Source organism: Pezoporus flaviventris, unplaced genomic scaffold (assembly GCF_033815535.1).
Source record: "Pezoporus flaviventris isolate CSIRO_AGI_PZ_B2104156 unplaced genomic scaffold, CSIRO_AGI_Pfla_v1 ptg000076l, whole genome shotgun sequence".
Taxonomy (NCBI): domain Eukaryota; kingdom Metazoa; phylum Chordata; class Aves; order Psittaciformes; family Psittacidae; genus Pezoporus; species Pezoporus flaviventris.
Genome location: NW_026892624.1, coordinates 1,208,261 through 1,223,390, shown reverse-complemented (window position 1 = coordinate 1,223,390; position 15,130 = coordinate 1,208,261). Strand labels below are relative to the sequence as shown.

The 15,130-nt window shown below is 38.0% G+C and overlaps 1 protein-coding gene across 5 annotated transcripts in view; it reads left to right on the top strand.

The window, feature by feature from the left end:
- JAK2 (Janus kinase 2) overlaps nt 1-15,130 on the top strand; it is a 68,325-nt gene that overhangs the window by 21,214 nt on the left and 31,981 nt on the right. For 2 of the 5 annotated variants that reach the window (XM_061473082.1, XM_061473083.1), the window contains 8 exons: nt 981-1,104; nt 1,891-2,008; nt 2,567-2,712; nt 4,095-4,416; nt 6,731-6,850; nt 11,461-11,618; nt 12,895-13,006; nt 14,654-14,840. In XM_061473082.1, coding sequence (XP_061329066.1) covers nt 981-1,104; nt 1,891-2,008; nt 2,567-2,712; nt 4,095-4,416; nt 6,731-6,850; nt 11,461-11,618; nt 12,895-13,006; nt 14,654-14,840 — 1,287 coding nt within the window. Of the gene's footprint in view, nt 1-980; nt 1,105-1,890; nt 2,009-2,566; nt 2,713-4,094; nt 4,417-6,730; nt 6,851-11,460; nt 11,619-12,894; nt 13,007-14,653; nt 14,841-15,130 lie in introns of those variants that run through there. The other 3 variants (XM_061473085.1, XM_061473084.1, XM_061473087.1) reach the window with 3 other exon arrangements.

The window sequence follows — 15,130 nt, the reverse complement described above, 5'->3', positions numbered from 1 at the left end:
TCAGTAATTTCTGTCTGCTTTCCCCGAAGTGTCTTGCCCCAATGTAAACATGGTTTTCTTTCCTTTTGACCTACTGTGACTTTCATACTGCAATTTTCATCCTACTGTATCCTGGATCCTCTAGACCTGTATATCTTCATGTCTTCAAAATGTTTGTCAGTGGTTGAAGTCATCCTTTTGTGCTATGAGTTTTCAGGTATTTAAATGGTTTTCCAAATCATAGCAAAAGCATTGCATAGTACAGTGCTGCAGCATTTGCCTTACGGTAGGCTGTAGTTTCAGCTGGGAGCCAAAAAAGCCAAATTAAAATTCTGGTTCTGCTGAAGAGTTAATTCTCAACTGATTTCCCTTAGTTTGTGTTTAATAGGATCCTCGTTAAAACAATCCTGAGTTGTTGAGATGGAAAAAAAGATATTTTTGAATTTTGTTTAATTAACAATATATGTTTGGTTTTGGCCTCTACTGAGCTACTAAAATACAAATGGAAAGTGGTTGTCTTAGTCACAGTGACTGTTTTTGTATTTTCTTATTTCTAATTTTTCATCAGTCTAAAATCTTAAAATCAGTGCCTAGATCAGGTTTAGGAAAAAGGTACTGTTCTTAGCTGACTAATCTGTGAGGCAGGGAAGCCATTGTATTAGATGCCATATAGAGAAAATCTTGTAACCTAACAATGAGGCATAGGATAACAGGTAAACAGTCCGCAGTCAGAGAACATAAAGGAATAATGAGAAAGTAAACCAGCAAAAACAGTCTGCAGGTAATTGGATGATGATTACAATGCTGTTGACAATGATGGACTAGTGCAATGAGTAGTTGGAGAGCATGTGCCAATCTGCTGTTTTAACCCACTATATATATATATATATATATATATATATATATATGTATGTATATGTGTATATATATATATTTAACTTTTTTTTAAATAAAGTTGATTGTTTTTGAAGAGAGTTTCTTATATTTGCTTTTCTGCTTAGGTATCATGCCAGTGTATCATAACATGTTTGCACTCATGTGTGAAACAGAGAGAATGTGGTATCCTCCAAATCACATCTTCCATGTAGATGAAGCAACCAGGCTCACCCTAATTTACCGTATAAGGTAATCAAAATCGAATTTTGATCAACTCAAAATTGGCTTACCACTTTTCATGGTAAACAAGACTGTGTGAGAAAACACAACCAATAAGATATTTAGTTGAACCATAATTTCTCCAAGAAGTTACGGACAGATTATTGGTGAGATTGTTGGTGGGAGTGTTGGATAAGAGAAGACTCAAAATTGTCAGAGTAGGTTTGAATAACATATTTAATTATATATATACCATATGTTTGCCATGTCAGATTGAAAAAAAAAAATAAAAAGCAGAAATAAAAATAGTATTTTTCTTAATGTTACATTTCATCTCCTCTGTGCTTGCCTGTTAGAAATTCTGCAATACAGAGCAATTATCCTGTGTAATCAGACAGATGTCTGCAGTCAAATAAGTTTTCTCTTCTCTCTAACATCTGAAGCTACAGACACAGTTGTCCTTATGTAAAAGATTTTGTTTACTTGACATAGCATAGTCTGGCCTTCACTGTTTCTTTAGGAGCTGTCTCAAAGGAAATTAGGAGACAGTAACACAAAATTCTCTATGTTCAGATTAGTGACCATAGCTTTGCACAGCTCCTTGTTCCTACCAGTACAGCTTATCACCCTACTTAAATGCTGTGGTACTCTAAGACACCAAAAATTGGATCCAAAGCCTTCCATTGACTAGCTGGGATTTCATATTGGTCCTCCAAACCCGCCAGCACTAATTGCATTTCTGTGAAAGCGATAATGTCTGTTGTTGGTAAGCAGGAGTATCTGGTTATTGATGTTCACATAAATATTTCATAACAGGTTTTATTTTCCCCACTGGTATTGCAATGGCAGCAGCAGAGCATATCGGTATGGCATTCTTCGAGGTGCAGAAAGCCCTGTTCTTGATGATCTTGTCATGTCTTACCTATTTGCACAGGTATGATTTGGTTGATTTTTTTTTTAATGCAGGATGGTAAATGTTTTTAGTATTTATTCTCTTTCATGTATTCTTCTAGTAAACATGTTGCTGTTTCGACAGCTTGAAGCCCTCTCAAAATGAAAAATTCCTTGTCATATCGAATATTTGAAGAGATGAAGTTCTAATGGGAGTTGTGGTGAGAGCAGTGAGAGTGTATAGCACCTTTCTTGTGCCACTGTCAAGTTTTTCAGTGTGATTTCCATTTTCATTTTGGACTGACACAGTGTAGAAAAGCATCATCTCCACACTGACCTTCTCGACACTTGACAAGGCTTTGAAAACAGTCTTTCTAAGCATGGTATCCATTATGAACACGCGCAGCTTTTTGTGGATGAAGGGGTTCATTGAGGAGAGTGTAGTATTAAAAAAAAAAACAACCAAAACAGACTCTCCAAAACACCAACCAACCAACGAAAAAAACCACAAACAAAACAAAACTACACTCCAACCCCCCTTTTTATTGATGAGCAGCAGTGCTACAGTTTTAACTTTAATTCCTGCATTCTTCTTTCTCAGTGGCGAGCTGATTTTTTGGATGGATGGGTACAGATGCCTGTTACTCACGAAACACAAGAAGAATGCCTTGGAATGGCTGTTCTGGATATGATGAGAGTGGCCAAAGAAAAGGACCAAACTCCACTGGCTATTTACAATTCAGTCAGGTGACTCCATACTTCATAATTGTGTCACACCTATCTGATATCTAAAACCAAAGTTTTTGCACATTAGCATCTGTGAGGAGATGTTCGGCTGTTGGCAACTGATCTATTCTAGCATACTGATTCTGTAAACTTAGCTATAGTGTAAACTAGAAATTATTAGAAAGATTGTATCACAGTGGCCATTTGTGGTTTTGAGTAGATGGATTTGGCTCTCGTAATGAGAGGTAAGGCAGCAGCTACTTATGTGGGAAAGGATGGGAAAAATTTTTGTTGGGAGAGACCTATGGTCTAGATCCAACCCCTTGTTCAGATCAGGACCAACTTCAAAGTTAGGTAAAGTTACTCCGGATGTTGTCCAGTCAAGTTCTGAAAATGTCCAGGGATGGAGATTCCACCATGTCTCTGCGTAACTTTGTCCTGTGTACCATCACCCTCACTGAGGAGGATTTCCTCTGTATCTAATCAGTCTTCTCTGTGATACCAGTTACCCTCTGTTGCCTCCTGTCCTTTCACTGTGCATGTCTGAGAAGTCTAATTCAAACCATTCCATATCCATTAGTTGAAGACTGTTAGTCGAATACTTTACTTGAGCCTTCTTTTCTCCATGATGAACAAACCAAGCTCTCTTATGCCTCTTTTGTCATGTCATGCCCTGCAGGCTCTTAAGCATGTTGGGCTGATCTCTGCTAAACTTGCATGACTTTATCAGTTCGTATTGGTTTATCAACCTAATTGGTTTCTACACAGCTAATTCTGTCCTTGCTTAGTACTTAATGCTTAATGTTTGTCTTTTAATGAAACCTAGCAGAAGGAGTAAAAAAGGGAATGAGACAACAAATCATCCAGCTTAGTGCAGGTGACAAACTACTCTTTTGCCCTTTGATAAAGAATATGGACTGAGATATAGGAACTTCAGTGAGAACCAACCACAACATTGTATTTTACCACTTAACAGTTTCAGCCAGGAAAGTTGTTCTTTATCAATGCAGTTGCCTCTGTCTGTGCAGTATCCTCTTTCCAACTTCTACACCAAACAAAGCAGCTGTTTAACTTTTGCTGCCTTAGCTCAAAACTTCAGTGATGACTAGAACAGTCAGGATTTATGGAAAATGCATTATGTAATATATGTTGAACTGAGTGAGGGGGGAAATATGGAAAATTGAAGAAGAGACAGCTGTATTTGAAATAAGATACTACAGATTGAAGAAAGGATCCTTGTTATCCTACAGTTTAAAAAATAAGGTTATTTAGAGGATTAAGGTTATACATTTCGAGGAAAAATTATTTTCATGATGAGTTGTTTAGCACGGAACTAATCATCATTGCTTTAATGGATTTAATGGATAAAATGAGTAGATTTTTTGCTGGTTATTTATTCACAGCTACAAAATGTTTTTGCCTAAATGTGTGCGAGCAAAAATCCAAGACTACCACATTTTGACGCGGAAAAGAATAAGGTACAGGTTCCGCAAATTTATACAACAGTTTGGGCAATGCAAAGCTACTGCCAGAAACTTGAAACTTAAGTATCTTATAAATCTGGAAACCCTTCAGACTGCCTTCTATTCAGAGGTTTTTGAAGTAAAGGAACCTGGTGGAGATCCTTCTGGAGAGGAAAGTTTTGCAACCATTGTAATAACTGGAAATGGTGGAATTCAGTGCTCAAGAGGAAAACTTAAAGACTGTGAGACACTGGCAGAGCAGGTAATTTCTCTTATTATTTTAATAATTGTGCAGTTTATCATGTAATAGTGATTATCTTATGTTAGAAGTTCTGATTTACCCCAGGTAAATTTGCTAGGTAAATTTTACTTCACAGTGTTCAAATAATTTCTGTATAGCTGAGGCTCACAGAAATGTATTGACTTAAACAGTTTAGAATTCTTAAATTATGTTTTTGTTGAAGTATTAGAAGAAAGCCCTTACTTGAACATGTAATACCTCTGTGTTTGAGAAATGAGAGATTCTGTGTTAGACCTTCTTTACTGTAAAAAAATCAGTGTGGAAAAGTAATTACCCCACTTCCAGTTGTAGGTAAAATGTACAAATTCAGCAGATTCTCTTTGCAGTGTTCTAAGGACTCCAAAACCAGGTAGATTTTTCTATAATCAGACTCCTATCAGTGTTGGAGCTAGCAAATTTTAAGTGACATTTCTGTGACTGCAGAGTCATGTACTCTTTGTTCAGGAATTAGACACAGAATTGTTCCAATAAGTGCTAGTAAGCATGTGCTGTTGCATTTTTATTTATCTGTATTATTTCTCCTCTGTGTGATTTCCCAGCATAACTCTTAGTTTTGTCAGATTTACCAGAATCTGATACAAACTTATAGCAGTATACACTGAGAATGTGGGATTTTCCAGAAGTTGAATTAAAGGCGAAGTGGAGCATGTCAGCTTTCCAAAGTAACTGCATTCATTAGGTTGTTAGTTTTGATGCATAATACATAGCAGTCAAGACCAATCTACAAAAGGTTGTATTTTTACAGTGTGCTATAATAATTTGTAAAACTCCTTTTTTTTTTTTAACACCTAACAAAAAAATGTGGTTCCATGCCCTGATTTTAAGTGTGTTCTTAGAGTATTTGTAGATTTACATTAGATGTAGTTACCTCATTCATAATTGTCACCCGTCAGCCCTCTGCCTTTCCTAGTCCGCATGCCAGTTGCTCTGGCAGGAGCTAACATAAGAAGATTTTTCAATTTCTGGGTTAGATGTACAAAATTTGTGCACATTGTACTTTTTGGGCCTTGTGTTGAAGCCTATTGTAGTGCTTAAACTGATCATATTTCCTATAAAGATTGCCAAATTATATTTTCATAGTAATATTATCCTACTTACTGACAGAGACACAGTGTAGGCTGCATATGTTTTCACTGCTACAGAAATGGTTTATAAAATTGGTTATGAAAACTTAATAAATGTCTGTAAGTGTAATAACTCTTGTTTCAGCAAACTCTACTGATGAATCTTTATTAAGATACTGAATTGAAACAAATTTGGGGGGGGGGGGTTGAGAGCCGGAATGACATATGTGGGGTTAGATTATATACTTGTTTTGCCAGTTGACATTTCCAACCACCAGATGAAAAAACAGTGCTTCAGGGACGTCAGTGTGTTTGAGCTGATTTATTTTAGATGATACCCACTTAGTCTTAAAGCCTTGGTTGTTACACCTGTTTATTAGGATATGCTTGCAGCCATATAAATGGGGTATTCTGACTTGAATAAAATATATGTACTTTGGAAAATAGTTTTAAATAGATAAATCTACCTTTATTTTAGAATGTTACCTATCATCTGAAGTACTACTGAAAGCAAAACAAAGTATGGTTTGTATGACATTGTAATTTGACTTGTGAAAGACTGAAGGAAGTAGTACAGAATAATAGAGTATAAAACACTACCTGAACTTGCTATCAATCAGAGAAAAGTATTTCTTGGATTTCACATAAAACTAGGATCAGTGCTTCAAGTTACCGAGTCAGTGATGATCATGGCTATATGCTTTCTTCATTCATACGACATCCATCTCTTTGGTAGCAGATTTTGCAGCTTTTATTGCTCTGAACAAAGACGTGACGTTTTTGGATTGTTAATAGGCTTTCTAAACCTCTTTAATAAGGATGCTAATGATGGGTTCTCAGTTTCAATTGTTAATCCTCACAAAATACTACAGAGCATATAGAAATATCTACAATTAAAAAACCACAAACCAAACCACAAACAAACAAAACCAAACAAACAAAAAACCCAACACCCAAGCGAAACAAACCCACTCATACATGGATATTTCCATTAACAGTTCCTGGATCTTAGTGCATTTTTTAACTGATGCTCCTAGTTATGGTCTTGGGAACAAAAAACTGCTTTTCTTTATCTGTAACAGCATATTTAAGGATTTATCATTCTTTGTTGGAAGCTTACACGTTCAGAGATGTAAGAATTTGCTGAAAATAGGTGGGATTTTTTGTTGCTATTCATGTTACGACTGACATATAATGAATATTCATTGCAGGATTTACAAACATACTGTGATTTTCCTGATATTATTGATGTCAGCATTAAACAAGCAAGCCAAGAAGGCTCCAGTGAGAGAAGAATTGTCACTATTCACAAACAAGACAGCAAGAATCTGGTCAGTTTACTTTGCTTGCTGTTTTTTCAAATAGATGTTGCTTTGAGTAGGCTGTATGGTTGCTGTGATATTTGTCATCATAGAATCATAGAATGTTTTGGGCTGGAAGGGACCTTTAAATATCCTCTAGTTCCAGCCCTCCTGCCACAGACAGGGACACCTTCCACTAGTCCTGGTTGCTCAAAGCCCTGTCCAGCCTGACCTTGAACACTGCCAGGGATGGGGCAGCCACAGCTTTTCTGAGCAGCCTGCTCCTGTGCCTCCCCACCCTTACAGCACCCTTACACCACCCTTCTTGCTAATACTAATCTAAATCTACCCTATTTTCAGTTTAAAGCCATTCACCCTTGTCCTATTCCTATATGCCCTCTTCAAATTTCTTGTAGGTACTGGTGTTTATAGTACTGTATAATCAATTACCATGATGTAAAACTGGATGGATTTCAGGCAGCATTAAGAGGTTTATCAGAAGACCAGAGGTCATTTGCTTTCAAAGCTCTTTTGAATGATACAGAATTAGATGTTTTTAGGTGAGGGTAATTTCCGATACACAGATTGGTTCTTTATTGAAGTCTTAAACCCAAGTCTGGGTTTTCATATCAAATATGCTGCTTCCATGCTGTCAGGGTAAGCTGTGTGCCAACACATTGAAGAAGGCTTTGAAGTGCTCTCAAGGAATGATGATACACAGAAAATGAGCATGGAAACCAAAGAAATGACATTTTTACTGTTTAAATTCTTTAAAGAATCATGGAATCATAGATGGTTGGAAGGCACCACCATACATCACCTAGTCCAACCTCCCAGCTGAAGCAGGGTCATCTGGAGCACGTTGCTCAGGGTTATGTCCAGATGGCTCTTGAATATCTCCAGGGAAGGAGACTCCACATCTTTGGGCAATGTATTCCAATGCTCAGACACCCTCACAGTAAAGTTCTTCCTCATGTTTAAAATGGAATTTCCTGTGCTTTAGTTTGTTTATTGCCTCTTGTCCTATTGTCTGGTACCACAGAGAAGAGTGTGGCCCACCCTCTTGACAGCCTCCCTTCAGACACTTACATAAATAGACCAGATTCCCCCTGAGCCTTTTCTTCTTTGGGCTGAATAGGCCTATCAGCCTTTCCTCATATGAGAGGTGCTCCTGACCCTTAATCATTCTAGTAGCCCTTTGCTGGACTTGCTCTAGGATTCCATGTCTCTCTTGCACTGTGGAGTCCAGAACTGGACACAGTTCTCCAGGTGAGGCCTCGTCAGAGCTGAGCAGAGAGGGAGGGTTGCCTCCCTTGAGCTGCTGGCAATGCTCTTCCTGATGCAGCCCAGGATACCACTGGCTGCCTTGGCCACAAGGAGACATTGCATGCTCATGGACAACTAGTTGTCCACCAGGACCCCCAGCTACTTCCCAGCAGGTCAGCCCCCAGCCTGTACTGGTGTATGGGGTTATTCCTGCCCAGATGCAGGACCCTGCACTTGCATGTGTTGAATTTCCGAAGATTTCTCTCTCCTCGCCTCTCCAGCCTGTCCAGATCCTTCTGAATGACAGCACAGCACTCTGGGGTGTGAGCCTCTCTTCCCAGATTTGTATTGTCTTTCTAGGGATGGAGGTGAGGCTGACTGGCCAATGGTTCAAAGGGTTCTCCTTCTTGCCCATTTAAAAACTGGGGTGACATTTGTTTTCTTCAAGTCCTCAGGCACCTCTCTTGATTGCAGTGAGTTTTCAAAGGTGATCAAGAGTGGCCTAGCAAGGACACCTGCCAGCTCCCTCGCTGCTCATGGAAGCATCCTGTGAGGGCCTATGGACTTGTGATGTCAAGTTTGTTTCATTAATCTCTAGCCCAGTCTTCTTCAACCAAGGGAAATAATTCTTTTCTCCAGACCTTCTCCCTGATCTCATGGTCAAGGATTCTTGAGGACTGACCTTAGATTTAAGCATTTAATTCATTTAGGTTGAAGCAAAGAAAGCATTGAGTATCCCTGCCTTCTCTGTGACCCTCGCAAGCAAAACAGACTCAGGCAAATCAGTGTAGGTTGAAGAGTTAAAACCAAATCTTTCAGATGTTTTCCTCCACCCCTCCCTTCTTCCCAGGCTCAGCTTTACTCCTGAGTTTCTCTGCCTCCTTTCCCTGAGCAGCACAGTGGAACAAGGAATGCAGGTTGACATCAGTTCATCACGCATTGTCTCTGATGTTCTTTCTCCTCACATTTTCACCCTGCTCCTGCATGGAATCTTTTCCAAGGGGCACAGTCATCCACAAACTTCTACAGTGCATGTTCTTCCCTTAGGCTGCAGTTCTTCACAAACCTGCTCCAGCGTGGACTCTCCACAGGGTCACAGTCTCCTTCAGGCATCCTCCTGCTCCAGTGTGGGATCATCCCCAGACTGCAGGTGGAATCAGCTCCACCGTGGGTCTGCATGGGCTGCAGAGGCACAGCTGCCTCACCACTGGCTGCACCATGGGCTGCAGGGGAATCTCTGCTCCTGTGACTGGAGCACTTCCTGCCCTCCTTCACTGACCTAGGTGTACATAGAGTTGTTCCTCTCAAATATTCTTACTCCGTTCTTTGGCTGCTGTTGCACAGCAGTTTTTTTCCCTGCTTCTTAAATGGTTATCACAGAGGTGGTACTATCATCCTTGATGGGTTCAGCCTTGGCCGCAGTGGGTCTGTTTTGGAGCTGGCTGGCATTGGCTGTGTTGGACACAGGAAAGGTTCTAGCAGCTTCTGACAGAAGCCACGGCTGTACCTCCCCCACACCAAAACCTTGCCATTCAAACCCAGTACAAGCTGTTTCTTTTATTTCTGTGACTGATATGTGGTTTTCAGGGCTCCCCATCTTGGCATTTATGTTACTAGAGATCTTCCTTCTCTTCTGTGTTTGTGAAAAACCTTTGTACAACTTATGTACTATTCTCTGTAAAAACGTATTTTTAAAATTCAAAAAATACTTCAGTAAGAATTAACTAGTTTTATTGTCTCTCTGGTGTTGCTTTTTTAAAAAGAAAAGTATATGGTTTGCTTTCATTTATAGTAGAATTACGATTCACATTAATTTCCTGGATTAATGGCACAGAATTAGCATGTTAAGAATTTGAAATATTGCAAGGCTTTTTGTTGAAACAGAAGAGTAGCTGAAATATCTGTGCTGCTGAGAGCTTAATAGCTTTTCACACAGAAGAGGCTCCCTTGAGCCATTAAGATTTTCTTTAAAAATTCTCAGTAGTGGTAATTGACTGCATATGCTTGTGAGGGTAAAAGTGACTAAGAGCTTGTCTAAAAAGGCTAGTGAAGAGGAAGGCAGAGCAGGAAAAGTGGGGTAGCTGCTCTTTTGCTAATGATTTTTGAGTGGACACTTTACATACCAAAACTAGCTGATGTAAATTAAAATTTGTGAATTTAGTTTAACCTGTTACAAAGCTAATAGAATTCATTACCAAAATGTATTTACACAATTTTAGAATGTATGGATTCATTAAAATGGCTGGATTTCTAGGGTGTTGTTTGTGGGTTTTCTGATTGTATAAGAAATGGAAAGATAGTTGTTTCCAAGTCCTCTTTCAATAAAACAATTCTTGGCATATGATCAAGAGCACTAGCTTTTTATTGCTGTCGAGCAAAGATCTCGCCAAGGAATTGTGTTCAGCCACTAAGTGTGTCTCCAGTGTCATGGGCAAACTTGTACAGCATGTACTAAAGCCTGTTCTTTTGGACTATGCTACTGAATGAAATCCAACATGGCTGTGTAGATGGTAGGGTAACACTTCTCTGTTGAAGTAGAGACAGCCTTTAATGCTCTCGTACAACTGTCAATGTATTAAGATAATATAGATAATTCTATTAAAATAGACCCTATTTTCCCTTATTGGCAGTAATAAATATATCGTTACAGATGGATTTAATTTTGCCCTGCTCTTACCAGTTCAATGTATTCTGTGTAGACCTTTTCCACACCCTGTTTTTCTTTAACTAGGTAATTCTTCCCCTGGCTTCCATCCATTGTACCTCTCTTCATAGAAGTTAACAGTCAGCTTCTGTAGTGATCTAGCTCAGGAATCCAGTTTCTGCTTACTAGTAGTTCAATTTTCAGGCAGGTACCTTTCTAGAGATTTTAATTTGCTACTTGAAGGCAGCCCCTTTGATAAGAAAAGCCTTTCTTTTAGGAAAAAAAAACCCAACACCATGTTGCCAGTGTGGTAGGTGTCTGCCATGCTGAGTTGTATCTACTCAGTTTTTCCCTTTCAGATATTCCCTCTTTTTACCATTCCTCTGCTGTTTCATATATAGAGTAAGGGTTTTGTTACGGCAGATTGTTTTGTGGTTTATTTTGAACACTGAAGATTGCTAACAAGCTTTGGGTGGCACTGGGAAAGTACAACTATATGAACAGTAGTTAAAAACTACTTTTATATCTTTATTGTGTCTTTTAAACCATTACTGTGTCCAGGAATTTTGTGTTGCCTATTTAAAATTGAATGTCTCTTTCCCTCTCTCTTTCTCTCTCTCTCTCTCTCTCTCTCCCTCTCTCTCCCTCTCTCTCCCTCCCTCCCTCTCTCCCTCTCTCTTCTGTCTCTCTCATTCTCTCTGCCCTTCATTCTCCCCTGGCAACTTAACAGGAGGCTGAATTCCAGTCATTAAGAGAAGCTCTCTCCTTTGTATCATTAATTGATGGATATTACAGATTAACTGCAGATGCCCACCATTATCTCTGTAAAGAAGTAGCACCACCATCAGTTCTTGAAAATATCCAAAGCAACTGCCATGGACCAATTTTGTAAGCAATTTTTAGCAATAAAACAAGGTGATATTCTTTTTGAAAGGTGAACTTCAGTTGACTGTGAACTATGATGGACATCTTGAAATGTGTACTTACTAAATTTATGTAACATAAAATGCTTTACATTTTTTCCTCTTAGTTTTCACTTTGAAAAATGCAATATTTTCTTCATGTATTAAAAGTAAATAGAAAGGTTCTGGTTTTATTTTTTTTTTTCCATTAGAATTCATTTTATCTTCAAGTGATACAGTCAGGAAAGTCATGATGCTGATTTTACGGAATTATAGTTCCTACCCTGGCAGCAGCATACAGTGTCATAGACAGAGGATCTCATGTTTTCACTGCAGCCTCTTGCAGTTTTATTATCTGATTTACCAAGGGAAAAAGGCAAATTCAGATAACATTTTCCTCAATATTCGAGCAAGTTAATAGTTCTTGTAGTATTGTTGTTCACATAAACACACATGGGAGCTTAGAAATGTTTTGTTTTGCAGAATAAAGTGTGTGTTTGCTTTAGCTACAGAAAGCTTTAAACTGATATATACAGGATATGTTACATGAAACTAGCACTGTCTACTTGGCTAATACAGAATAGTTCTGTAAATTTCCCAGTGCCAGAAAGAGGATAGATGCTGTAACCTTCAGAAGAGATGGAAGAGAGGCATAGAGACCTATACAGTTCTAACCACTTTTCTTGCACCAGTGACTATTGCTATGTATTTATTTAGGGTGTTTATAAGGATGTGCAATGATTCTAGATCTTTCCAAGCCATTTTATTCTTCATAAGATGGGTAGAAATAGTCAGTTAGCAAGGCTTAAGGGGAATTATTCTTGTAGTAATAAATTATGTTCTATTTCAGCTTCTCTTTCTCATTAGTCCTTTCCAAGTTAAACCCACCTTTTTCACCTAGGCAAATATTTTGCTATTCATTAGCCAGCTTTATTACAACTTCTTCCATAATAACGATATGATGTTGAAAATCATATCATAAGACATGAGATACATATTTTTTTAGACTGTAAGATTTCTCATCAAAGAAATAATTGCAGTGTTTTCAGTGTTAAAAAAAATTAATATACTGCCCTTTACATCTGTATATATGTCTCTGAATATTGGAAAGCAAAGGGACAAAAAGATTATTTGAAGCTGTAAAAAATGAAGAGTTTGAATTGCTGTTGTATTAGGTATCTCATAGTAGTGCTTATTGGCCAATCTCTGATGTTCCTCTATTTTGAAATTATGCAATATTAAACATTTTCTTTTTACTGTAGCATGGACTTTGCTATCAGTAAACTGAAGAAAGCGGGTAATCAGACTGGCTTCTACGTTCTTCGTTGCAGTCCTAAAGATTTTAAAAAATACTTCCTCACCTTTGCTATAGAGGTTTGTATTCTGCCTTGCATAGTACCTGTATCATCTTTTTGTGTTATAATAATAAGCTGAGGATGTTAAGTGGGTGGTTCTGAATTTTCTCTTCAGAACGTGTATATTCCATAGCTACTTTGGTCAGATTGGCCAGGTTTCAGGGTCTTGTGAGAAACATCAAAATACATGTACGTTAAGTAATTGCTAATGACACATAGCATGTGCTTAGGAGAGTAAGACAGGTGGAGGGGAGAGCTTGAGAGTCCTGGAAATGGTGACATAGCTCTTGGAAATGTAGTACTTGTTTAGGTGGTAGAGCAGTTTGTTGGGTTTTGTTTTGTTTTTTAAAGTTTGGGGCTTTTTAGTGAATTTTTTTTCACTAGGATTTCCACTGACCCTTTCTTTTTTCATTTTCTGAATAGGGCTTAGATAGACTGAGTATACAGCCCGTGGTGATGTGAGAGTCTCTCTCCTTCACAGGTTCTTCTGGGTTTGGGTCCTTTCCCGGTCCTCAGTGCTAGGCCAGCTGGATTTTTGCAGCTTTTATGTAAACACAGATCTCCTGCTGGGTATCTTGTGTTAGCCAGAGTGGCAGCCACCCTTGAGATGCCTGCAATTTTCATGCAGCTGAAGAACCAGAAGTACCTCTTCTCTGAGATTGCACTTAGCAATAATACAGTACCTTAATATTACTGTTACGTAATTACATTATCTTGTTCAAAGGATGTGCTTGTCTTTAATTAAAGTAATAGAGCTAAAGTAATAGAGGTAATACATGAGCTTTTCTTCTGATTTATAGCAAGCTAGCAAGGTCACTAAATACTGTCAGAAGTATGTACATCTCTGAAAATGGTAAAATAACCTTAATGTGTGGATGCAGAAGTAAACAGCCATTTTAAGATCAGTGTCACAAAATCTTTATGTCCAGTCAGTGAAGTGTGTTTGGTAGTGAATTTTTTAGGCTGAGAGATCAGTCCCTGAACAGACTTCAAGAGTCTTGCATGTCAAGCTTGTGAGTTAAACCTACAATTAAATGACCTAGCCATGTTGGTTTGTTTGGTTTTTTCCTCTTGTTCTGAGTCTTTCTGGCAAGCTCTTAGCAGGCTTCTGATATTAAGAATTTGTTGGAAGCACTGTTAAGAGCTCCTCTTGTTTAAAAATGTTTAGTGATATGTTTTCAAGGCTCATTGTAAAAATAACTCAGTGCATATTGAAAATATGTGTTGGAAACAAATTGCTTAGATGACAGAAAACAAGAAATACATCTGAGGTCTAGAAATGCTTGCCAGAAGGACATAGAGTATGAATATCTGGGCTGTTACTTCCAACAAAATTTTGTTTTGATATTACCTCATGTAAGGGTGAAGAAGCTGTCATTGGTAGCTCTGAAGGATTTTTCCTAGGATTCGTTATCTGTTTTCTCAGCCCCATCTTTGCACATTTCGTAACATTTGTTTTTCTTAACATCAGTATACTAATTCCAGTGATGGGAGTAGAGTCATGTTTTCTCAGAATCAGTATTATGTAGTGAGAACAAAATAACAAATTATAGTAATATTTTGCTGAAGCATTCTTTCTTTACTTAGCAGAGTACTATACATTTAAATAAGCTTTCAAATACTGAATATTGATTGATTTTATTTTTAATGGAAATAATCTCTGCAGCGAGAGAATACCACTGATTATAAGCACTGCTTAATTACGAAGAATGAGAATGGAGAATATAATCTTAGTGGAACCAAGAGAAGTTTCAGTAATCTTAAAGATCTGTTGACCTGTTACCAGACAGAAACTGTCCGTTCAGACAGTATAATTTTCCAGTTTGTCAAATGCTGTCCTCCAAAACCAAAAGGTAAGAGATCATTTGTAAGCATTTTCTAAGATTTAAAAATAAATTAAAACTAAATGATTCTCAGGTGGGTAGATAGATAGGTTTGTATGGGTTTTTTAAAATTTTGCTGACCTATTTATTCATCATAGTTTTCAGTTCTGTTGTCTGCCAGATTTTACTTTGTTATAAGACGGTATTCCAGAAAGAATCAGGGTAGCCAGTTTCATTAATTAGAAGGAAAACTGGTGTCTTAATTGCAGTGGATTGTGTATAGCAGCATTTCTTCTTTAGTAATGTGTTTTCATGCCTTG